We start from the raw sequence: 25,291 nt of genomic DNA on the forward strand, positions 1-25,291 counted from the left end.
CGGGGGAAGGGGCTAGGGTCCCAGTGTCCCCTTCAAGGGCACATCCCAGTGCCTCACTTCCCCCACCAGACCCCATCTCCTGAAGGTTCTGACACCTCCCAGTATCATCAAGGTTGGGGACAAGCCAGGGACAAAGTCTCTGACATAGGGCCTTTGGGCACATCTCCATGCTGTCAGCCTCCCTTGGCCCAGGAGAATGGCCTGGGTGCTCTGGACATCTTCTGTGCTCTCTCCCCCTAAGATTTTGACTGTACCCGTAATGTTGCCATCAAAGCTGTACCAAAGAATTCCAGATGATTCACTTTCTAAAGTACACAAGCTTCAGACCCATATTTTAGTTGCTTGCTAGGTTCATAGCTGGGCATGCTTTTGACAATGTGTTCAGCATGCTCCAGAGTGGATTTTTCGTTCTCTTTGCCCCAGATAACTGTTCTTCTGCAGTTTCTTTTTCTGTTAATGACAGAAGTACATGATTACCCAAGTCTCTTTCTTTAGTCTTGAGTCTTTACAGAATTAGGGCCAAATCATGAAGACCCTGCCTTCTGCACCCTCTCACTACCCTCTCGAATGCCCCTTTCTTGTCAGTTTGCTTACATATATCTTTTGGGGCTGGTGATGAACCCCAGGGTAGTGCAGGTGCTGGGCAATTGCTTACCACCGAGCTGCACCCTAGCCCATGCCTGCCCTTGCTATTCTAGCATCTTGATAGTTGGTTTCCACCCCAGCCCCTTCATGCCATTTAGTCAGCTTCTTAGTTTTATTTCGTCTCACTCCAGGGAAATCACCCAAGTCCAGCCTTGTCATGACGCCCAGTGACAAGTGGGGTTCCCATGCTCACTGTTTGTAGTGCATGCCCTGCTGCTGCTCAGGGTTCTGTGCAGCCCCCTGGAGCAGCTGCAGGCTGGCTTCCCTCTCCCTCCTCACATCATGGTCTCCTAGCTGGTTCTGCTGATTTCCCATCTTACCATTGACTTTTGCTCCAGTTCTTGTTGCAGAACACATTTGTTTTATCTGTTTTGTGAGGATGATAAATAGTGTTTGAGTCGAATTCAGGAAATGTGTCCAAAGATACTCAAGGTCCTAAAAATTCATGTGAAAACATACTTGTGATGTGACGAATGTTTGCTATTATGTAACCTCATACCGTCCCTTTAAAACAGCTCATTACTTATTTTTTCACCTTTGATATTCTATGGGGATTATAGTGACTTCAGTATATTTATGAGGGACTTTCCAAAGACATGACTTGACCTCCTTTGAAATCATTTTAAAAATTATGACAGCAGTTTCAGTTTACTGGAGACTCAGCGGACTGTTGATAGTATTCCTTGTCTCTGCCTGTCCCTGCATTCTGCCCATGTGTTTAACCCAGGTGTAATGTGTGCAGGGAGAGCTGTGTGCATTGCCACTGCTCTGGAATTGCATGGCTGTAAAAAACTCTGTGGCCAGTTTCCTGCTCACTCTCTGGAACTTCCAGCTCCTTTCTCGATGAAACTGATCCACCCACGTTTATGAGATTTTCACAGTTTGGCTGTGTTATGTGCCATGTGGGAATTCGGCATAGGATCTTTGCACCGTCTCTCATGCCCTCAGTCATAAATCACGTGAAAGTACTGGTGATGCCTTGGAAAGGCAGAGGCATGGTGGCTGACCTTCCTGCATGGAAGCACATTCAATCCTCTGCCTTTGACATATGTGTTCCTGACGGTGTGCTGATCTGCTGTGTGTTTGGTATGGTTATGTGAAAATATCTGAACTAGTTCTCCAAGAATCATGTGAGAAAAGAATCAAGCTTTTCTTCTACCATTATTCATTCATGGCTAGTTAGGAGACTTCAGAATAAGGATGTGCCAAGGAACTCAGAAGAAAAACATTAAGAATCCATCATCTCTTCATTATGTCCCAGGCCCAAGGTTTGTTATTATAAATAAATTAAATGTTCTTTTGGTTTGCTGGGTATGTATTTGGTTTGCTGTGCATTTTCATTATACTTGTCTTATTTTGGGCCAATTCTTATCTTCTATCATTTAGATTTACTTGAAAAAAGAACATTATCATTCATTATATAGTGAAGTTTCAAAGGAATGATTTCTATTTAAAAATTTAGCACTATGAAGAAGAATGAAATTATGGCATTTGCTGGTAAATGGATGGACTAGAGACTATCATGTTAAGTGAGATAAGTTAGACCCCAAACATCAAAGGTTGAATGTTTTTGTGGAAATTAGTCCAAAGTAAGGAATGAGAGAGACAGAAACAGAGCAAGAGACAAAGGGAAAAGGGGTGGGGTAGGGAATTCTATCAAAATAGAAACATCAGTGAACTAGATGAAGGAGATTTAGGGAGAGGGAAAAGGGATGGGATGAGGGAAGAACAGCAAAAGGAGTAGTCTCACCTGACTTTCTTGTGTACGTGTGGGTGTACCACCGTGAGACTCACCCTCATGCAGGTCCCCGAGACCCAGAAACAACAAATAGACAAACAGACAAAACAACTATTAGTAAATAGCAGAAAGATCAGTAGAGGGAAGGTGGGGGAAAGGGGAAGTACTGAGGACTGAATCAGACCAAATTATATTCCATGCCTTTGTAATTATGTCAAGATGAATTCTAACATTATATATAACTAAAAAGAACCAATAAAAAGGGAAAGACAAAAATGAACCACAGCCACTGATTCTGTCGCCTTGCCCACAGTGTAGGCTCAGTAGGTCATGGTGAGTCTTCCTACACCCCATCCTTTCTGATATTCACTTAATCTGGAGTTGTAAATCAAGATCCAGTTTAAAAAAACAATTTCTCTGGCTCCAGCTCTATTTTGATGATGTAAATCTCAGTTGAGTAAGTTCAGGATCACTGGAGTTAGCTAACCCTCCTCTGCCTTCCGTTCCCTCTCAAACTTTTAATGCAAGGAACAGGTGCACCTGTAGCCTCCTGCCTCCCACGCAGGATGGAGGTGCAGAGGACCGAGCCATGGATAATCCCCAGGGCTGGGTGTGTGTCTGTCAGAGAAAGGCCTACCTTTCAGACCGTTGTGGCCTTCCAGGGTGGTACTATAGCAGCCACCAAGGATGACTAGTCACAGCTTTTTTTGCAGTGATTGTACTGGGCCCCTCAGGGCAGTGTTCATCCAGTCGTAGTGAATTTTACACCACGGCCAGCTTAGGAACCAATTTACTAGAGGTCATGAATAGCCACTAAAAAATAGAAAGGGTACGAGTTAGGATCACTTATGAAATAATATACGTGTGCCTGCATGTGTGTTGAATTTTGATTAAGGGATATTCCTTTGGGACTGGGGTGTGGCTTAGTGATAGGGGGCTTGTCTAGCAAGCAAAGGCTCTAGGTTTGTTCCTGGAACTGTCCCCCACCTCCCAAAAAAAGAACAAAACAGAAAAGAAAAAAAATTTTTCATGTCCATCAAATTGCTTAGGTGAAATTCTGTTAGGTCTTAGAACAGGACAGGCCTCTCCCCCAAAGGTCATGAGCTGGCACCCCAACCTGGGAGATGAGGTGCGAGGTGGGGACAGCCTTGGTGATGGCAGCACGGCTGCTCTCCGGCCAGGACATGGGCACTCAGCGGCTCAGGTGGAGCTGTGTCTGCCTCTGTGTGTGTGCCCAGGCCATCTCCAGCTGAGGGGCCTATGCTCTGAGGGGCACAGTTGCCACCCTTATCCCAAGTTCTAATGGCAAGTCCCTTACCTTGTTTAAGTTGGAATGAGATAATAATATTCTCATTATCATTATGATGAGATAATAATGTTCAATTTGTTTTAAAAAATTTAAGTGTGTTTTTTATTCATTACTGAGGAATAGTTGCCAAAATATGTGTAGATCTGTGGTGTGAATGTGTTTTCATACTTGGATGCGGTGTACAGTGACTACCAGTCTGGCTAGTTAGCACAGCCACCGCCTGACAGAGCTGTCTTCGGTGTTTCCTGGTTTGAGGTCTATTTTGATTCTGAGTGACCTCACCACAGACAGCTAGTGTGCGGGGTGACGGGGGTGCTAACCAGCTTGACTTTGTTGCTCCAGGGTGTGCTCCCAGTGTAATATTGCACAGTGCACACGTATAAAGAGTCCCGCTCTTGGCATTCAGGAGCACCTACATCATCATCATCATCATCATCATCATCATCATCGTCGTCGTCATCATCGTCGAAGCCTCCCCTCGCTGGAACCTGCCTCTCCTCCAGCTGCACCTCTGCACTCCCTCCTTCCTGCACTGCTCTGTGCCTGTGTGCATGGCTTTTAGGTCCACACAGAAGTGCCATCACGCTGTGGTCTCTTTACCCTGAGGCCCCTGACTTCAGTCTTCCTGCGCTTGGCTTGTTTTACCTGGTGCAGTGTCCTCCTATCATAGGTGACAGATGTCCTTCTCCTCAAAGCTTGGTTGCTTGTTATTCCATGTGTGTGTATACCACATTTCCTTACCTACTCACCTGCCGATGGCCTCTCAGGTCGAACCTGCAGTGAGCATGGGTGCGTGGGTGCCTTGGGGACACTTGGCTTCATTCCCCTTGGGCGTGTGCCCCTCCTGGGATGCCCTTCAGGTGGCTGTTCTCCTCTGAGGCTTTCTGGTAGGCTGCATGCTGTTGTCCTTTGGCTGAGCTCGCTCAGATCCTGACCACGTGCGAGGTTCTCCTGACGTGTGCTCTTCTTTCCTGAGACCGCACGGGAGAGAGATGCTGTACTGACTCATGCATCACGTGCTGACTGTGAAGGACGATGATGACCCAGTGAAAGCCCTGAGAAGTGACCCCAGAAGAGCCAGCACTCTAGGCTGAGGTCGCTGTGGCAGGTGATGCCCCAGGTCTGGGTGTCAGTTGGTGGCATGCATCGCTGGCTGGCCTACCTGACTTTCCCTGGACTGGCCGACATGCCGGTGGTCCTATGGCGTTCTGGTAAATCACAGTCCCACTTCTTCCTTGTGGGTGAGTTTGGCAGCCTGAAGACCCCAGCTGCTCCTGGAGCCCTAGGTGTAAGCACCCTGCGCTGCTCTCATTTCCCATCCCCTTTCCTTACCCTAAGGCCCCTGATTTCAGTCAAGAACCCTCCTTCCCAGCTCTCCACCGTGCACCTGCTGGCCCATGTCCCCCAACTCCTGAACCTCCTCACAGCCTGGAGGAAAAAGACCGGAGGGATGGTGCGTCTGTGACAGGTCCCAAGGGCCTGCTCCGGTGACTAATTTGCAGCGCCTCCTCAGCCCCCTGCCCCACTTCAGGCCTGCCCCCACTGGAGGTCCCTCTGCGTTGGAGGTCTGAGTGGAGGGTCACAGAAGGGCAGGTGGGTTCCTGGGCTGCCCCAGGAGGCACCCTGACTGGAGCCCTGTCTGTGACCACCTGCTTCTCACTACCCTGGGAGAGACAGGCCACCTAAGGGTGCTGGTGGTTGTGGTTCCTCCTGGCTTGCAGGTGGCCTGTGCTACATCCTCCCAGGGCAGGGGCCAGGTGCAGTGTGGGTGTTCCCTACAAGGACTCTGACCCCAGATGGGAGTTACCCAAGGCCACCCTTACTACTGTCACCTTGGGTGAGGACTCCAGCCTGGGAATGCTGAGGAACAGCAAGGACTGCTGGTGGAGTGGCAGGCTCTGGAGGGGTCAGAGGGAAGGGGACACCACATCATAGTGCCAGGTCACGTGTGGCATTTCCAGGAGACCAGTCCCAAGGGCCTGGGCCTCCCTCCTCTCACCTTCACATTTCACAGCCTTGTCTGTGGGAGAGGACATGCTGGGCATGGCTTGGAGAAGAGTCCAAGAGTCAGCTGCCCACCTGGGAAACAGGTGTTGAGAGTTGATGGTGTCACTAGGGAGCAGGCTCCGCCCACAGAACTGTGCCCTTCAGCCGCACAGAATTTGGCTGCCAAGGCTGTGGATATCTCTCCTTGTTTATTTTCCCATTCCCCTCACAACCTCTTATATGTAATTTAGAATAACAATGAGGGTCTCCCTCCATTTCCATGCAATTCCCCTTTTCTCTCCCTTTCCCTCCCACCTCATGTCTGTGTTTAATGTTAATCTTTTCCTCCTGCTCTTCCTCCCTGCTCTGTTCTTAGTTGCTCTCATTATATCAAAGAAGACATTTGGTATTTGTTTTTTAGGGATTGGTGTCAAGAGCTTTGTAAGGTTTTGAACAACCAATTAAAAAAAAAAAAAAAAAAAAAAAAAAAAAAAAAAAGGCTGTGGATAGAGCACAGTGAACCTGCTTCTGTACGGAGCCCTCAGTGTGGGATGGCCCCTCTGCACATGGGATTTCTGGGTTAATGCTGAGCGTGTTTTGCCCTCTGCACTTCCCGCTGCCTTCTGCAGCGCTCTTTCCTAGCTCTGTGGGAAAGCACCTGCGCCTGCACCAGCGCCAGCGTCTGGTGGTGCCGTCTTTTCACTGTCTCAGAACTGAAAAGGGACTCTCCTTGCATTTTGGCAATGATGGTAAAGTTGTGCTTCTTTTATAAATTTATTTTCCACCTCAGAAAAGTTTCCATATATGCTCTTTGGCCCCTGCCCCACCCCCCTTTCTTTTTAAATTGCACTACTGGCTGCCTCTCAGTGATTTCCAGGAGTTGTGCACATGCCACAGATGTTAATCTTTTGCTATTTTTATTTCAAATTCTTGCCCCCCACTGACTAACTTTCAACTTTATGGTAAAACAGTTTTACCTTTTTTATTTTGTGAATTATTATATGCACCATGGACTTTCGGCTTCTGAGTCTGTAGCTTCTGTATTTAATGTCTCATTTGCAAAACTTTTTGCTCCAAGAGTATGGTAATATTCATCAGTGTTTTTTAAAGTTATACCAGTTCATGTTTTTGTTGGTTTTTTAACCCTCCAGAGTTTATTATTTTTAGGAATAGAATAAAATATTGATGTATAAAACTCCTAAAGTACAAAAAACCTATTTTTGGATTCCATTCTGTTTTGCAACATCCTGCTGTCTTATTAATTGCAATTTGTAGAGTGTTTTAATTTCCGCTAGGGAGGATCTTTGTGGTTTCTCTCTGTGAGCACCCTCTCCTGTGGTGTTTCAGGCAGGTTACTTTTGACAAGCAGACTGCTACGCCTTCCTTTCCATCTTCCTGGAGATGGGTAGCCTATAGTAAAAACAACCTGCTTCACAAAGTTCTTCATGTAGACACTTCCCCGGTGCATGAGTAGGTTCATAAATGGGGGGGGGGGGCATTGTTTTTCATTTTTGGCAGAAAAAGCAAGAAATTAAACCATGGTTCATGTTTCTCTGTGGTCAGCAACTTCATTCTCCAGCCCTGGATGTTCCATTTCACCCATGTCCTTCTGCAGTTCCACAGCAGGGCTGATCCCTCTCCCTGCCAGATTCTGCCCTTAGAAGATTAAAGGAGAGGATTGAGAAAACTTCATTTAGCAAGAGATCATGGTGGGGCTTAGCACAGTAAGAGGGAATGTGTCCTCGGGCAGCGGCCACACTTGAGCAAACTGGGGGGGGTGACTTGATCATGCATGCGTGTGCACGCACACACACACCATACCATACACACACAACACTACACCACACATACACACACACACACACACATATGCTACACTATACACACACCATACCACACCCCCCATACACACCACACCACACATATACATACACCACACCACACACACACAACACCATACCACACCCCCCACACACCACACCACACACACAACACACCATACCACACATATACATACACCACACCACATACACAACACAAACACCATACCACACATATATACACCACACCATACACGCATCTATACACTACACACACACTATACTGCACGCATACACTACACCATACATATGCTGTACTACTCACATACCATACCACACATATAAACATACACCACACACATTCATACATACGCTACACCATACACATACATACAATATACTATACACACAAAATGTACACCGCACCTCCCCACCACACACACCACACATATACATACACTATACACATACTACACACACAAACACACACACACACTCTCTCTCTCTTTCTCTCTGTGTGTTCTATTTTCACCTGATCGAATATTCACCAAATACTATCATCTTAGTATCTGTAAAAACTCCAGGGACTTATATAGGAAATAATTTCCTTTTCAAGAATTGGCGTTAATATTTGGAAGGTCAGTGTTTTCAATAGGACAGAGATTGCTTCGGTGCTGTTGGTGTGCTGGCTTTGGGAACCTAAACGTGATTGTCCATGGATGTCACATGAATCTGAATCTGAGGCGTGCTGCCTAGACAAACTGTCCAGTGGAGGGCTGGCACCATCACTGTGAGCCATAACACAGATGCCTGTGTCATGCAGAAAGTTCTGCTCTTCAGCTGCTGTGATGAGTTGAGCCCTGTTCCTTCAAGAGTGAAGCCAGAGATATCTGTTACCTGCACAGCTGTGTGACGTCCTCAGGTCCTGTGTGCATCCATTCAAGAGCTTCTGTGTGGATCTACATTAGCTGTGGTTTCAGTGGCTGTCACAAAGAGGCAGTACTTGGAAGCCATGGTGCTCACCCACTAGAGGCCATGTGTGGTCCAAGCGGGGCTTGTTGAAACATCCTGGATCAGAGTCCTGGCAGTGCCATGGAGGGGCACTCCCTGGGTGGGTCTGGGCACTTCCCAGGCTGCTCTGATAGCCCGTTGCTGTTCCTCTTCTTGGTGAATCCCCTGCCCTGCTCGGGGCACACTTGAGGCTATTGGGGGGTATGAAATGGGGTTCTAGCTCTCAGGCAGGGACTCTTGGGCTGGCTGTGCAAGGATGTGCTTCTGTGGGAGCACCCCTGGAACACACTCCCAACTCTCAATGTGGTATGAGCGGCTCTTTACTGCAGGAACTTGTGTATTTCTCATTATCTTTCTCAGTTCAATTTAGTTTTCTGAGGAGGAGGCCATTTAAAGTAGCCAGTTATAAATTTGACAGTAAAATTTTGATCCACAATCTGTGCAAACAGCCAGATAGCACATATTTATATAGCTTTAGGCTCATTATGGGGCTCAGTGGGACAGTAATGTGCTTATGATATGCAGGCTTGGGTCTTCACCAACAAAACGTCTTCACCAGCAAGACTCCTTTTTAAAAAGAATATTTGTAACAAATATATACTTGCTCCAAATTTATTTATCTTTAGTTATTTTTACTAGTCTTGTGATTGTTTTCCTGCAACACAGATAGCCCAAAGAAAAAAATGCCACTAACAGTAAATATTGTTACTGTGGAGCAGTACATATTATTGAAAGTTGAGGTTGTAATTTTTTTTAAATTTATTTATTTTTTTGTTTTAGGTGGACACAGTATCTTTATTTTATTTTTATGTGGTGCTGAGGATTGAACCCGGTGCCTCATGCATGTTAGGCAAGTGCTCTACCACTGAGCCCCAGCCCTAGCCCCAGGGTTGTAATTTTTAATGGTGAATAGTGCTGATAAAAATTTTATTCTACCATCATGAAATAAATGTTTGAGCTATGTGACTAGGAAGGTACTAATCTTCTAATTATTGTACATTATGGGAAAGACCTCCTGAAGCATTCTGCTACATCTCAACAGTCGCATATTTCCTAGCATTTTCTACGTCTGGAATAGTCATCAGACTTGGTGCATTGCAGTAGCTGGCATAGGAAGAGAGAGGTTTCATGGCACTCGCCCAGGGCTAGTTCATTTGTCACCTTGGCAGATGTGGTATTACCAGGGACTTGGCGCCTGAACAGGGATGTTCTGCTGCTTATCATAGGATCTTCTGATAATAAGTCAGTGGAAAGTTTGGCACTCATTATAGATGAAAAACTCAAGGATTAGACACTTCTAAAAAAGCTTAGTTTCATCTGGCTGGACACAAAAGTTAAATACCTTCTGCTGGACACAAACGTTCTCTCCTCTCAATGTGCCAGCATTGTGCTACCTCCATTCTCACATGTCCCTCCAGCACCAGTTCTCTGCCTGCTCCCCCACAGGTGCTGCGGCCCTGTGGCGCAGGATGGCGGTGCTGCTGGATGGTTCTTGACAAGAGCAGTTGCTTGCCGTCTGCCTGCTGCTAGTGGGCTGCCTAAGATGTATTGCTGGCCTTCGCTGAGAAGTAATTTCCATAGGATTTCTTTGTCCTAGATTTGGAAAAAGAGAAGACTGATCAGGAGGGAATATGGTGTGTTTGGAAGATCAAAGCAATCCCGTGTTTCAGGTGGAATACTCTAAAGAAAAATCTTTTGGTAATATTTCTATCTACTGTAAAAAGTCCAAACATCAAAAATAAGTAAATAAATGAAAAGGTATAAGAAGAATGCAAATGCTGTGTGGAGCAGCAGCTGCCTCCTGCTCCCCGCCCTCCTGGGTGTTCCGCAGAGCCCTCCCTGGGCTCCATCTCTACAGAGTGGGCAGAGTGTGGTCCTCCATGCATGATGTTTGACTTCTACTTTTGACACTCAAAACATGTTACAGATGACTTTCCTTATTAAAGAAAGGAAAAGTACAATCATAATTTATTTTATCTTTAGTTATTTTTACTAGTTTTGTGACTGTTTTCCTATTGTTTTTCTGGAGCTCCCCTCTCCTCGCTGCTAAGCAGAGCTCTCAGCATTTGCAACATCAAGCTCTTATTTTCTGCTGCAGATATTTCCTTTGCCTGTCACTAAAGAGTCTCACTTTGCAATTTTGAGTTCCACTATAATTTAATTAACCACATTTACATCTTTTGTGGGCATTGAGGCATTTTCCTTTTGTAAAAATTTGTTTGAACACCTGTCAGATATGTTTCTGCAGAGGCAGCTGGCTAGGTGGGGTGTGTGTTTGTCCTTTGGTGCAGAGTGCTACCCTGCCCCCAGAAGGCTGGCAGCCCAGGTACAGCATGTGAGACTGCCCCACTTTCAGCCAGCCCTGAAAGATGCCCCTTTTCTTCATGTTTGGCAGCCGAGATACTATCTTTGCTTCTAATTTTCCACTTTTTCATTGTATTTGAGAATTAAATATTAGTACCATGTGTAGTGTAGATACCTTGGAATCCTGTAGTCTATACTGGAAGTGTTTTCCTGCCTTCTAGACACCTGAACTTGGCCAGATGGACTGCTGGTCTTCACGTGGACCCACTTGGTGCCTGCTGGCCCTCATGTCTGCTAGTGGCCATCCATGGCTGCATGACTTGGCTGCAGACCTTAAAGTCATGCTGCTCCCTCTGTGTCCTTGTCCCTCCCTGCAGCCTCCTCCTTCTCCAGGACACATGGCACCCTGCCATGCACACGCTTGTGGCTTTTCAGTGATAGCCCCACTGGCTGGTTTATTGACACTCTTCTCCAGTTTTCCTGCTCTTTGTGGTCCCTGTGTCCTGTTCCCAACATGGTCAACATGGCATTCTGTTAAGTGTGAAGCAAGAGTTGCCACTCAGCTGCCCAAACCCTGGACATATAGTCTCTCTTGGCAGAGCACATCCTAAAAATGCCTCATCTCTTCCTCCCCCTGGTCCTCTGTGGGTCTTCCCTTTTCCCTGCTCTTCCTGTGCTGCACCAGGTGGGCCCCCTGGCTGCTTCCCACCTGGGCCCAGACCCCTGCCCTTGCTGGCCTCCCTGCAGAGTCCCAGCCTATTGTCTGCAGCGCTGGCCATCTAACCTCTTCCTGCCCATTCTCCATGCAGGTGTCCCTCCCTGACAGGTCACTCCCCTGGCTCTTTCCCCACCAGCGACCCACTCCAGGGTAGCAGGAACTATGTCTTTTCTCTTTGCTGCTCTTGCCCTGTCATCACAGCCAGAACCAGCACACAGTGCCCCGAGGTATACAGCCTAGACAGGTGGCATCATGTGACAAGCAATGTTCCAGGGCCACCTGGAGCCAGCTGGCTGCTGACGTTCTTCTGGAGCTCACCTCTCCTTGCTGTTATGCATAGCTCTCAGTAATCTCAACATCAAGCTCTTAATTTCTGCTGCAGATATTTCCTTGCCTGTCACTGAATAGTCTCACTTTGCAGTTTTGAGTTCATTTATTTCTGTTATCTGAACACCTGGTTCTCTACCATGATTACAAAGCCTTTCTCCACTCAAAAATTATTTAAAAATCCATTCATACTTTCTTCCAGCACCTTTAGGTTTTTTTCTTAAAGCGAGCTGGATCCATGTGAATCTTAATGTAAGGAGTGAGAACAGGCCTGGCCTTGTCCTTGAATGTCCACAGGGCAGCTCCCAGCCCTTCAGCTAGTGGTTGGACTTGTTCCCTGGTGAGCAGCGCCCATCCCGTCCTGGGTGTTCACATGTTCTGTGTAACCAGGGAAAACTCCTCATTAGTGCTGTGTTCCATTCATCTGTTACCATGCTTTCATTTTAACTTTGGTGCTAAAGAATTCTGTGGCTAAAGAATACATTGGATTTTCTTTGATTTATCCTTACCTTTAATGTCCATTTCTTCCATCCTTTATATTTTTCACAACTGAAAACAGTGTAGTAATCACTTTATTACCAATGTTGTGTTAATAGATGAGGCTTGGATCTTGTGTTTTAGACTGGCCATTAAGCTATAGAAATTTTAAGCAATCTGGTGTGCATAAAGTGACTTTAAAAAAGTATTCTCTGTATTTTTGTACCACATATATCACAGAACTCAGGTGGTCTCCTTTATTGTAATAAGAGTCTAGTTCAGTTTTTTTTCTTTCGCAATTATGGCCCTTCTCATCCTGCCATCCATGGCAGAATGAACCTCCTTTCACACGGTGTGCCCGGTGGGCTTATCCTGTGTGGAACAGAAAGCAGGGGCGGGAAGCTGCCCTGTGTCTCTGTCTCCGGGTTTGAGATCTGATGGGGGCCTGCCCTGCTGCTGCTTATCAGTGTGCCCTTACTTCCCGTGTGCCTGTGCCTCCACACTGCTTGATCTTGGATAGTTAATGACACCTTTCAAGCCTTCCTTTTCTCTCTGTAAAATGGTGACAACAGCAGCTTTTCATTTGTCCAGTTGCTGTTGGAATTAATTGAAGTGATTCCTATGAGGTGTTCACCTAGCATTTGACACAAGCTAAATATCCAGCGGCTGTCAAATAGGCTTAACCAGAGCATATCGCCTTCCCCGGTGTAGCATGGGGATGGGCAGCACTGAGGCCTGCCTGCTGAGGGCTGGGAATCACTCAGGGAAGCTTCGGCTCAGGGAAAGAGGGCCAGAGTGTCGAGTGTAGTTCACACCTGGCTGCAGGAGGTTGAGTCTTGAGAGGGGGCGCCCACCATTCACTCTGCAGAGTAGAACCAGGGAAGTTACTGTGTTCAGATTAGCAACTTAAGATAGCAGGAGCAATTTTCTTGGCTATTTATCACATTTTTAATTAATGTAAGGGTTCGATGGTGTGCCTGTTTTGTGCCTGTGCACACAGCCCCATGTTTGAATGTCGGGAGAATGGTGCTGCAAGAGCCAGGACCCGCACTCCTTCCTCTCCACCCCTTGGCATTGTGCCTCCCTGTTCTGCTCTGCAGTGACCGCTGGCCCACCCTTCTCCTGACTCTGTTGTTTCTCCTCTGCAGACCCACTCCCAGGAGAGGCCCTTCCAGTGTGAGGAGTGCAAAGCTTTGTTCCGGACGCCCTTTTCCTTGCAGAGACACCTGCTGATACACACCAGTAAGTGCCTGTGTAGACAGTGGGGAGCAGAGGGGCTTTCCCACCCTGTTCTTAGAGCCCTGGGGATCTTGGGCCTCCCAGAAGCCCAGCCGTACGTGGTTAGGGCATCTGTTCCTGAACAGGAGAGGACTGGCAGTCCTGCCTTTCACCTTTACTTCCTCTGTCATGACATTTATCCCCACAGCAAGATCACTTGTCTTGTGAGGTACTTCATTTTCTGTCTTTTCGTCCATGGATTCATAGTTTGTATATAGAGTGAGTCTCAGACTCAGTGGGGGAGCTTTGAGTTTGTTTTGAAGACATCCTTTCCCTCTCAGTTGTGTCGAATAAGAAAGCAGGCCTGCCTCTTTTTTAGAAAATTTTTCTAAATTTTTTTTGGTTGTAGATGGACATAATACCTTTAATTTATTTTTATGTGGTGCTGATGATTGAACCCAGTGCCTCACACGTGTCAGGCTACCCCTGAGCAGGCATGGGCATAGCGACATGATTTGACCAACTTATAGACTTTAAAGTTGGAGAGGATCACAGTGCACATTGGAGTTTGGAGGGGGAGGTTGGGGATTGAACCCAGAGGCACTTAAGTACTGACCCACATCCCCAGCATGTTTTGTTTTTTATTTTGAGACAGGGTCTCACTAAGTTGCTTGGGGGCCTCACTAAGTTGCTGAAGCTGGCTCCTGCCTCAGCTTCCCAAGCCACTGGGATTATAGGCATGTGCCACTGAACTTGGCATGATCTAGAACCTTAATCTGAGAGGAGTCGAGACTACTGAGGCTAAGGAGCAGGCCTGAGTGGGCTCTCTGACAGCAGGGTCTGCTCCCTGCTGTGCTACCTCTGATTTCTCACTGATTTGGCAGAGGAGATTTTTTTTTTTTTCCTTTTGGGTCAATGTCTGCACAAACACACTATGAGAGTCTAAGAGTTATACTAGACGCTATTTTAGAACTTTACAGATTAACAGCCATACCACTGAAGAACATCACTTCTGGGAAGGAGAACAGCACTGCTGAGCTGAGTTTTAAGGTAGATTCAGATGTTAAAGTGACCAGAGATGCACTGCAGTAGCACATCAAAAACTAGAAAACAGTGCGCAGTGTAGGGAATATTTACACTTCTTTTAACTTGAGACCCTTTATCAGTCGAAAACCCTGAGCACATGGCAAGTTCCTGACACTGCGGAAGCCTTGAGTTTCTGGGACAATAGGACATCAGCTTTGTCCTGGAAGGAATTTCTCTGTCAAGTTCAGGTGTCTATGATGAAAAGTGGTGAAGACAGAGGCTTGCAAGTGCCTTGAGGTGGGGTGAGGATGTGTGTCACCTCCCTGGAGAGCTCCCAGGCTCTCAGACCTGCCCTGTCACCCCAGGCTCTGTGGGAACCTCCAGCACAGCTCCCACTCCCTCACAGAGGACGGCCTGTGGGACAGTAGCAGCTGCTGCCTGTTCCACTCTGGCTTAGTCTAAGAGAAGGAGCTGCAAATGAGATTAATGGGTTTTAAGATAGGGATTTGAAGAAGTGAGCCTCATTTTAAGATTTATACAGCCAAATTTGTTGTGATGCTTGGGATATTTTTCTGTGGCAAAATGAGATTTTGTTTTTCATAATAGCAAGGCATTTGATTCTTATCTTGAGAAATAAGGGTGGGTTCTGTGTGCCATGTCTTTTCTGTGATGTCCTCGGCACCTTCTGCACCTTTTGAGAGGCTTCCTGAAGCCGCCCAGTGCCATCTGTCAGGAGAGGCACCTTGATGTTTGAAGGGGAAGGTAGACGTCAGTGAAGGCTTGGAGTTAGCAGAAGTGGGCGGAATAGAGAGGACTACACACGAGGTCTGCCTTGTCTCACACAGCATGAAAATTCAAACCCATTTACTTTAAAACACAAAGGCTGATGTTAGAAACTTGCCTCTGCATTCTGGCTCAAATATTAAACCATTATCTTATTACTTTGGAAATTTTTGCCGTTTTCTTGTATACTGAAAACCAGGAGAGGTTGCTTACTAACTTCTAGGTATTAGGAGGGGAAAAAAATCTGATAAACTAAAGATAAACAAATCTGACAAAATAAATGAGACAGTCTCATCTGATGAAGAAGGTCAGGACTTCCTTGGTGTAACTTGGTAAAGTGTTTGTATGGGAACCAATAATTTGATTCATTTGATAGTTCAATAAAAATGCCTTGCAGCGATCTTGGGTTTTTTTTTTTTTTTTCTTCTAAGATCTTTCCAGCTCCTGAATTCATTTGAAATTGTTCTCATTAGCACTCATGATCCCGCATCAGTTGGTGTTTCCTTACTTTCTCAATGATTCAGAATAGGACTGGGGATAAGGCTCAGTGGTCTAGTACCCCTGAGATCAGTCCCAGGTACCAAAAAAAGACAAGACAAGACAAGGGAGGGAATTGGTTTCCTTTTCTTTTTTTCCTTCTTTTTGTCCGTTCTTCCTTTTTTAAATGTAGAATGAAGAAATCCCAAGAATCTTCCCCTTTCTAAATTTAGTGCTGGTGCAGGGGGAAGGGAGGATGTAAGAGGGCTGGGCTGAAAGTGAGGTGCTCTCCATTGGACCTGGGGTCTGCCTGTGGGCCACGTGCCCATTTAGTTCTCTAAAGGGGAAGTTCAGTTGCATGCTGTCTGCATGTGTTCATAATGTTCTGCTACAAAGCCCTGTCTCCTGATTATGCACATTCACTGCTGAAGCTGTACTAGAGTGATCACCTAAAGTAGGCCCACGTCTTAAGAGGAGTGTCAAAGACAGCATTTTAGGAAAGGTTTCAAGAACTTAGTGTTTTTTTTTTTTTTTTTTGGAATTGTTCCCCTGGGGCCTAGGCTGCATACTGAAGGGAGGGGAATGCCATCCCTCTCTCCCCTTCTAAGGGCCTGGGGAGCTGCCCCAGCATTCAGAGCCCATTGAGGGGCTCTGAGATCTGGTAGGTGAGCAGCTGCCATCTCTTCGCTCTTCAGAGTGCAAGGCAGCCCTGAGTGGGCCTGTCTCCCTGGGATTTCCTCCCAAGCTCTACCCTGCAGCCCAGCTTGCTGGGCCCCGTCCTGGAGGCCACAGGGCCCACATGGGGTGTTTTGAGGGGAGTGTGGGAGGGGCCAAGCCATTGGCCTTGCTGGACAGTGGCCTCATGTCACTGCCAGGGTCTCCTTCACCCAAGCTGAGCATATCAACTGGAGATGCATATTTAAAGTGTGTTCGCTCTCCCTGTGGAGCATCAGCTGAATCACTCCCATGTTTTCCAGTGGAGGAGACTGACAATATAGGTTCCAGGGCTTTCCTTGGGTCATGGGGACTTTCTGCAGCCACCAAGTGAGTCAGTACAGGTGGATGGGAGCTGCTGCATACAGTGAGCTTTCATGGTTACGAGAAACTGCCAGAGCTACAAGGAACTTGATAGGAGGTAATGGGGCCCTGCCTGTTCCTGGTTCTGTCATCTGACTCTGTTTCCCAGGTGAGAGGACTTTTAAGTGTCACCACTGTGAGGCCACCTTCAAAAGGAAGGACACATTGAATGTCCACGTCCAGGTGGTCCACGAGAGACACAAGAAGTACAGTTGTGAGCTGTGCAACAAGGCCTTTGTCACACCGTCTGTGCTCAGAAGCCACAAGAAGGTGAGTGGAAGCCTCCCCAGGGTAGAGTTCTGTGGGTGCAGGCCAGTTCCCCCAACCCCCCAGCTGTTCCAACAGAACGACAGGTTTATACCACCTCCTCAGAAAACGTAGCTTTCCCATTTTTCACAACAGACGTGTTTTCTCCATGAAGGAAGCTCAGAGTCAGATGTAGATTCTACATGACCCTTGGCTGTGTGGATTAGTGGGTCGTACAGATATTCAGTGAGTAGGAGCTTATCTATGTTTATACATTTGGGGGTTAATGTAGTTTTTTTTTTCTTTTAAAAACTATGCATTTTTCCTTAGTAAGTTTCTTTTTCCCCAGGTAATTCAGATGGTGTTGGGAATAATTGAAGTAATTAGACTGGGCCTTCCTGGATTGGCCTGGCCCTTTGTCTTCATTCTCTAGGGCACAGGGAGGTTCCTGACAAGGACAGGGATTTCATAAGTCTTCGCTCAGCTCCTACAAGGTGGTGCCTTACTCAGAGCAACGTGGGGATGGTGTGATATGCCTCACGCTAGTTGCATGGTACCTCAAGCATGTCAATAGTTTGTTTTCCATTTGTTGAAAAGATGCATTTAAAGTACACTTTTGAAATAGCGAAATTCATTTTATAACAAATGCAGTTAAAGTTTTTAATGTTGAGCTCAGGAATGACTGAAGTGTGCTACCAAGGGAGTTGGAGATGTGGCCCCCTGAGCAGGATTTTGGGGCCTGTCTTTAACCTGGCCCCTTCAGAAGGACAGACCTGAGCAGCTGTCTCTTCCATGTCTCTAATGTTCAAGGGTAATGAAGCTTTTTGGATGCATTACTTTTTTTGCATGTATTCACAATTTAAAAAAAATTTTGTGGTAAGTGAGGAAAATAAGAATGGGTTTTGAAGGGTGATCTTGCTGTTTTCTGCTAGCACACCATCACACAGAGGTGCATTGTGGCGAGCCAGCCATGGGCTGTGTGTGAGCTGTGCACATCTTGAACACAGAGTGGACTGGACTGACGATGCTGCTCTGTCTGGGCTGTGCACCTGGGTGTCCCTTTTGCTTATTCTGCCTTTGATCATCACATAGCACATGAGATGGGTGTGGCCTTCCAAGCTGTCAGCAGACATCAGGAAGCTAGACTCAACCCCCTGAAACCTGACCCCTTGCCTCATTTGAATGGCTTCTCCCAATAAAACCCGGGTTAGAGGTGTGCTCTCTTTCTTCCTTGCCTGCCTTGCTCCCCTTGTGGGAGCTGTGGCTTAGGAGCGTCACTGAACCCAAAGAAAAGGTGCTTTCTCTGTCTGTGTCTGTGTCTTTATTTAGTCCCCAAATTCACTTGGAATGACTCTTACTGGTTTAGTCATGTGTCGTGACAGTGCGTTGCTCTCTTTCATCTCATATGTGTACACGGCATGTTCCTCCAAGGCTACAGTAAGAGGCTTCTAGGCTTTCTTAGGCACATTTCAGGTAGTTGAGTTTCGTACTTTCAGTGTCTTAAGGTGTCTAAGCAGATTCTGTTGCTAATGATAAGATACATTTTTTAGTTAAAATAAAAAATATTTTAATTTGTTTTATTGATGCAGCCTTAGTGTCTAGTTTGAAACCTTCCATACTCTCTGGGATTTCAGCACATGTAACATGTAACTGAATAGTGAGGCAATGTCATGGCAGCAAAATTGCTGGGGTCTCATGGAGATGCCACAGTTGGCGGGCCACCTCCTGTTTGAGCAGCCAGGGTGATAATAGCAGATGCGCGCTTTCCAGAGGACCTCGAGCTGCCCAGGGAGGACTTGCTGTCCCCTGCCCTCTGCGGGGCGTGAGAAGACAGGTCTGTTGTAGGTCGGCTCCTCCTTCCCTCAACATGGGCCCAAGGTGCCAGGCAAAGGCTGTTCCCTAGAGCACAGGCAGGACTTTTGGTGGGAGAGAAAGTCAAGTACCTGCCACGTGCAGAATTAAGGGTGCCATTGCAGATGGCACCTTTGGTGGGTACGGGGCTGATGAGGCTGTTTCTCCAACTTGCTTGTAGTATGAATCCTTTCAAGGGAAACAGTTGTGCAGGACTGAGCTATCTAATGTTAATAAGGTATTTTAGTTTATAGCCATTTAAAAAATCACAAACCCAATTGTGCACATTTCAGTACATCTTTTTATACCATTGTGTAATTTGCAAATTAAATACCAATAAGACATGAAACTAATTATGTTAGAGTTAGTAACTAATTGATTGAAAGATGGAAGTGTATTTGTGTCAGTCCTTTGGGGTGGCCAGGTGGCAAAGTGTCTGCTCTCTCTTCTGCTCTCCCTTCTGAGAACATTCCATTAAAAACCCTTTCCTGTTCCCTTTTGGCTGGTTTATGGCAATGCGCGTAGCAGTGCCTACCAGTAATTTGCAGGAGAGCAAATGATGCAGGCTCAGGTCCGGAAGCTCTGCTCGGCGATGGTAGCCCAGTTGGTTCACTCCCTGCTTTTTAATTGTTAGGTTATCACTGGGAAAACACCCTGAAAATTGTCTCAGAGACCTCGTGCAGATACCTGCAGGAACTCCATGCCCCCCTCGAGGAACACTGGGCTTTCACCTCTCAGTGACTGGAACAGTATGTTTTGATATTGGTGGAAAAACTGGTCTCCTGATGAGAGGGGTCCAAGTTTCATACCTCTACTTTCTGGAACGGTCTCTTTGCTTTAAATTACGGACATTGGTTGCCACTCACTTTTGAGGACAAAACTCACTTCTCTTGGTGCAAAGGTCTTGTGCCTGGATGAAAGGTACTGAGAGCAGGACTTCACCCCGACTATATTTAGTTAACACCTGCTGGCTTGAGGTCTCATTAGATCTGCGTTCCTTTCTGCTTTGCAGTAAAATCATTCCAGATGATCATAATTAAGTAACAAATGGCTTTATTGATATTAATTCTGTCCTCAAGAGTTAAATGCACACAGAATGTAGGAGGTGCTTCCAGGAGTGGTCTTGGCAGAGTGAGTGCATTTGCCCCTCCTGGCTCTGGGTTTTGCTCATTTACATGGTTTCCTGTAACTTCATCACATTTAGGTGGGTGCTCCATAAAGCCTTAAAAAGTCAGCTACAGAACTGTTTTCAAATTAACACTAACACACAATTCTGAGGGTTCATTTGAACCCATGGGAATATCCATGATAAATTGTTTCAGTCTCATTGTGATTTTAAATCATTTTAATGAAACATAATCCTGGAAAATAAGGATTTACTATTGTCAGGGACACTTAATCAGCCCTAATTCTTCCTACTTGTCTCCCTTCCCTTCAGACACACACAGGAGAAAAGGAGAAGGTCTGCCCATATTGTGGCCAGAAGTTCGCCAGCAGCGGAACACTGAGGGTCCACATCCGGAGCCACACAGGTAGGCCATGGGCCTGGGGCCAGACACCCAGCCATTAGCTCCCAGCTGGAGGCTGCCTTCCAGAGTGCTGTGACGTCCAGTGCCTCACTCTAGACTGGTTTTGTTTGAATTTCCCCAAACAAGTAAAATGCCTGCAGTGGAAATAATTTTGTTGATGTTAAGTCATGATATAGCCGTGGTTGACCCTTGTGGGGTTGTTTTTTATTTATTTATTTTTTTGTATTGGGGCCTGAACTGGGTTGCTTAATCACTCAGACATACCAACAGCCCTTTCTATTTTTTATTTGAGTCAGGGTCTTACTAAGTTGCTGAGGCTGGCCTTGAACTTGCCATCTCCTGCTCAGCCTCCCAAGCCTCTGGGGTTACAAGTGTGCACCATCCGCACCTGGCTTGCCCTGTTTAGGACTCAAAACCTCTCTAAGCCCAGGTTGCCTCGGAGGTTCTTTGTGAGGGGGTGAGTAAAATCCTATCCTTATGATACTCAGTGCTGGCTCATGGTAGTCAATTGATTGTGGCAAGCATGGTCCCTAAAATCCTGCTATCACCTGGCACTTGTTAAGACTATACTTCCCAAGTTAAGTGAATGGTGATCCTTAACACTGGATGGCAGGGTTTGACTTAATTGCATGATTTCTCATAATATTATTTGCTCCTTTTTTTCTTGGGTTTCTTTTTTCTAGCATTACTAAAAATTTTCATTTTTAATATCTTTGCTTTCTTCCAATTTTATTAAAATTTTAAATATTGAACATATTGAAATTTTTATAACTTAGTTTCATAAACATAATCCCAGTTGACTCTTGATAATTTAATATCATGTTTGGCACAATTATAATATTAATGTTTTATTTTCAGAGAAATGCATTTTAGATGGCTATGTTTCCAATTAAGCCATCTTTATATAAATATGTAAAAGAAACTCAGTTGAAAAATGTATTTGGGGCTGTGATTTGCATCCTGAATTTGTGTGTCCTTACTAATTTTCTTGTTGAGATGCTGAGAGCCACAGCCAAGTAGGAATGACGCATGGCAATTTCCTTGTCAGCCTACCCAATGTTGCTTAGAGGGAGGACTCTCCATTGTGGAAATGGGCTTGCCTTGGACCCAGGTCATTTGAAGTGACATTGCATGAATGTTTGAGGGTTTTGGTTGAAAGATTACCCTGCTCAGGGATTAGGGTGGATCCGGGTTTAGGGCGGTTCCAGGTTTAGGGTGGATCCTGCTGGGAATAGGGCGTATCCTGCTGCCTCAGGTGCCCACTCCTTGAGTTCCCGTTGAGTTCTTGAAGGATTCAGAGGGTATTTGGTACGCAGAGCCCCGGTGGAGGGTGTATTTTCCCAGAACGTGCGTGTAGAGTGCTGGTGAGAGTTCGAAAATAAAGAATTGCTGTTTGAATCTACAAGGCTTTTGTGGTGGCTCGGTTATTTTGTGCCCAGACAGACTGCGGCATTGAAATTAAACCATGGTGGCCCCCAGGATAACCTTTCTTAAGTTTTGTTTTCCTGTCTCTGCAGAATTGGTCTTTAGCTTTTGAAATTTGCTTTTCCTTTTGCATCAGGAGAATATATACAATAAAGATTATGGGCAGTACATTTTTATTAATAGAAAGAATCATCCTGTTCCTAGAAGGACTGCTTATAATAGTAGCAAAACAACACTGAGGACAGTCCTATAGAGCCAATGGTGAGGAATTGGCTGAGTGGACTATGGTATGTCCACGTCTACCACATAGGTAATAAAAGTGGTATTACAGGGCATGTTAATTAACATGAAAGAAATGAAAAGGTATCAAAACAATAAAACAATGTTATGTTTTGTAATAATAAAGTATTCTTACATTATGCTCTTACAAATTATAAATCATTAACTATGGTTATTTCTGTGTCTTGTAAATATGGATGACTTGAATTCCCTTTATAATTTTGTATGTTTTCTGAATTTCTATAATAACAATTTCTTATATAGTAGACATATTTAGAGCATATTAACCTATCTTATGATTATGTAGATAACTTATTAAAAGATGCATGCTTAAACATCTTATTCTTAAATGAGGCAGAGAAAAGAGGTGCATATAAAAACGTATATTGGAAATGGGAATGAGAATGAGCAAGCTGACAGGGTCAGCATGAGTGCAGTAAGGAGTTCACTGTGCCATGCTTCCAGTGTTTCCTCCTTTGGAACTTAGACCTTGAAGAATTTGGTATTGTTTTATTCTGACAACGACCATGCAGAATCCCTGAAGCACTGAGACTGCGTGGGGCACATCCGTAGCAGGGCCTGGTCCTGAGCCTTCCCTGGCACAGGTCTCCCTGAGCTGGTGGGACATGTGCTAGGTGGCCTTGTACCCCTCAGGTGGTGCTGCTCAGCGGGGATGAGTCCTTGAAGATGCTGACCATCCTCACCCTCCATCCTTCCCTGGAGTGCTGGGTTTGTTTCCGTGAAAAGGAGCTGCATGGCATTTGCTATTCTCAGGGATTTTTCTGGAGGATTTTTTTTTGTTTTGAGATTTTAGGAACTGTATGTATTTCTTATAAAGGAAGTATGGAAAGTGGATCAGGGTAGAAAGTGTATGTATTTCTTATAAAGGAAGTATAGAAAGTGGATCAGGGTAGAAAGTGTATGTATTTCTTATAAAGGAAGTATGGAAAGTGGATCAGGGTAGAAAGTGTATGTATTTCTTATAAAGGAAGTATGGAAAGTGGATCAGGTTCACCCAGTCACTCTTCACCTGACTAAAAGCTTCTCAAAGGCTTCCCCTTGATTTGTACAAAATTTGGCCTGAAGTTCTCATGAGATGCATCAGTTGCCTCTTCAGTTTATCTTCCAGACCTGCTTACAGAGCTCCTTTTGCTCTTCCAGACTCCATTTAAGTCTGCCTTGTCCATGATCTGTTTCCGGTCCAGCCCTGGGCCAAGGTGCCCCAGGTTCTCATGCTTTTCTACCTGTTCCTGGCCCTGGTGCCCAGGTCAGGGGCTCCAGGCCCCTGTGCCTCTGTCCCCACAGTACTCTTCCCCGTGTTTGTGTCCCCATGCTCTGTAGGAGTCTGTGCTCTTTCTTACCTTAGAACTGTGCCCATTATTTTTGGCACTGGGAGAGCTGCCTGCACTGAGAGAGCTGCCTGCATCGAGGAAGCGCCTGGGAATGCTTGCAGAGTAAACAAAAGCCCCTTTCACTTAGAGAACCACAATAAAACAGGCTGCAGTGCTTTGAGATAGCTAGGAGATCATACATCAAATTTAATTTTTTTCATATACTATCTACCAAAATCTGTGGGGTTCATTTTGAGAAATACTAACATTAAAGAAGAAAATCTGACCCCCCCCCCCCCAATTTGTGATGCTACCCATTCTTCATCCTGTTGTGTCATTGAGTGGTTGGTTGGATATTGTATGACCTAGCTCAATACCCATGCAGCTATGAGGCTCCAAGGAAAGGCTGACAATATTATTTTGCCAACAAGACTTGCTGGGACTGATTTTAGCCTGGAGTGGCTGCATCAAGAGTTCCTCATCAGAAAGAAAGTGGAGGACCCCGGCCCTGACAAGCGCTCCATGGGCTTTTGTGAGGGTTGAGTCTGCTGTGTGAACTGGGACCCCCTGCACTGGTGCGGTACCTTCATGACCAGGCCTCCAAGCTGAGGGCAGTGCAGGTCAGGCTCCTGCCTTTCCCGAGGGTTGGAGAAGGGACACACTCTCAAAGGTAGCATCTAGTCCCTTCCCTCATCTTCAAGAGGAGGAAGTCCAGGCTCAGAGAGTCAAATGACCTGAATCAAGGTGAAAAGACCCACATCCTTTGACTCCAGCTTCTGCTGTACCTGCACGTTCTTTTTTCTGCTCTACGGCTATTACAGTCACCACAAGAGACATAGAGTCCCCAGTATGAAAGACAAGGAGTGAGATCCTGCCTCTGAGCGTATTTCAGCTGCGAGAGTTTCCTGCACTAGAGCCACCTGGAAGGTGCTTCAGTGCTCTGTTTCTCTTTTTCCCTTCGCAGTCCCAGGGCCATCTGTTCCTGAGTGCTCTGGAGTGGGCAGGAGCATGCAGAGCGAATGTTCACTGGATTTAGTTTTTCAGATCTCTTCTCTATTTCTAGGAAGAGATGAGTGATGGGTGGTTGGACCTTTGATCACGTGGCAATACAAGGGGACTTTCATGGGACATTAACAGTCATTTAATGGTTTTTCCAGAGTACTAGGATCAGTTTCATTTTTGTTTTTATAGTATTCAAACTGTCAATAATTTGGGAAGCCAATTCTCTTTTTATGACATCAAATGCCACTTAGTTTTATTGAGGGGAAGGAAATAGTGTGCCCGCTCACATTTGTGCTTACAGTCTGCCTGTTGGTGTCTCTCAGTGTTTCTGTCAGGTACAGGAAGCGCTAGCCTCGTGCAGCCTCCTTGGTATGAGTTTCTTTAGGAGGTCATGGTCATTGGCTCAGGGCTGATGTCTCTTCACCAGCACATGATGACTAGCTGTTGGGTTCCTGCCTTTCTTCTGGTTCAGGGAGGAATCTTCACATTTGTGTCCATATTTTCATCCTTTGCTAACAATGTTTAAGAAGTTTCCTTAGCCCCACTTCCTTCATGGAGTGATTGATTTTTCTCTTATGGCCTTAACTAGCCACCAGTGGTGTCCTTGCTTCACCTCCTTCCCTGTGACCTTCCTCTCCCTCCTCTTCCCTCCACCACCACTCTGAACAGCGAGGGTGGAATCACACCAGCTGGTTTACCAGTAACTTGGCAG

General features: G+C 45.9%; 1 protein-coding gene across 3 annotated transcripts in view; it reads left to right on the top strand.

Annotated features, from left to right (window-relative positions):
* Window positions 1-25,291, top strand: part of Prdm5 (PR/SET domain 5) — a 137,548-nt gene that overhangs the window by 63,763 nt on the left and 48,494 nt on the right. For all 3 annotated transcript variants that reach the window (XM_076864473.2, XM_076864471.2, XM_076864472.2), the window contains 3 exons: window positions 13,484-13,577; window positions 17,026-17,186; window positions 20,452-20,545. In XM_076864473.2, the coding sequence (XP_076720588.1) occupies window positions 13,484-13,577; window positions 17,026-17,186; window positions 20,452-20,545 (349 nt within the window). The remainder of the gene's footprint in view (window positions 1-13,483; window positions 13,578-17,025; window positions 17,187-20,451; window positions 20,546-25,291) is intronic.

The sequence above is a fragment of the Callospermophilus lateralis genome, chromosome 8, assembly GCF_048772815.1.
Source record: "Callospermophilus lateralis isolate mCalLat2 chromosome 8, mCalLat2.hap1, whole genome shotgun sequence".
Lineage (NCBI taxonomy): Eukaryota > Metazoa > Chordata > Mammalia > Rodentia > Sciuridae > Callospermophilus > Callospermophilus lateralis.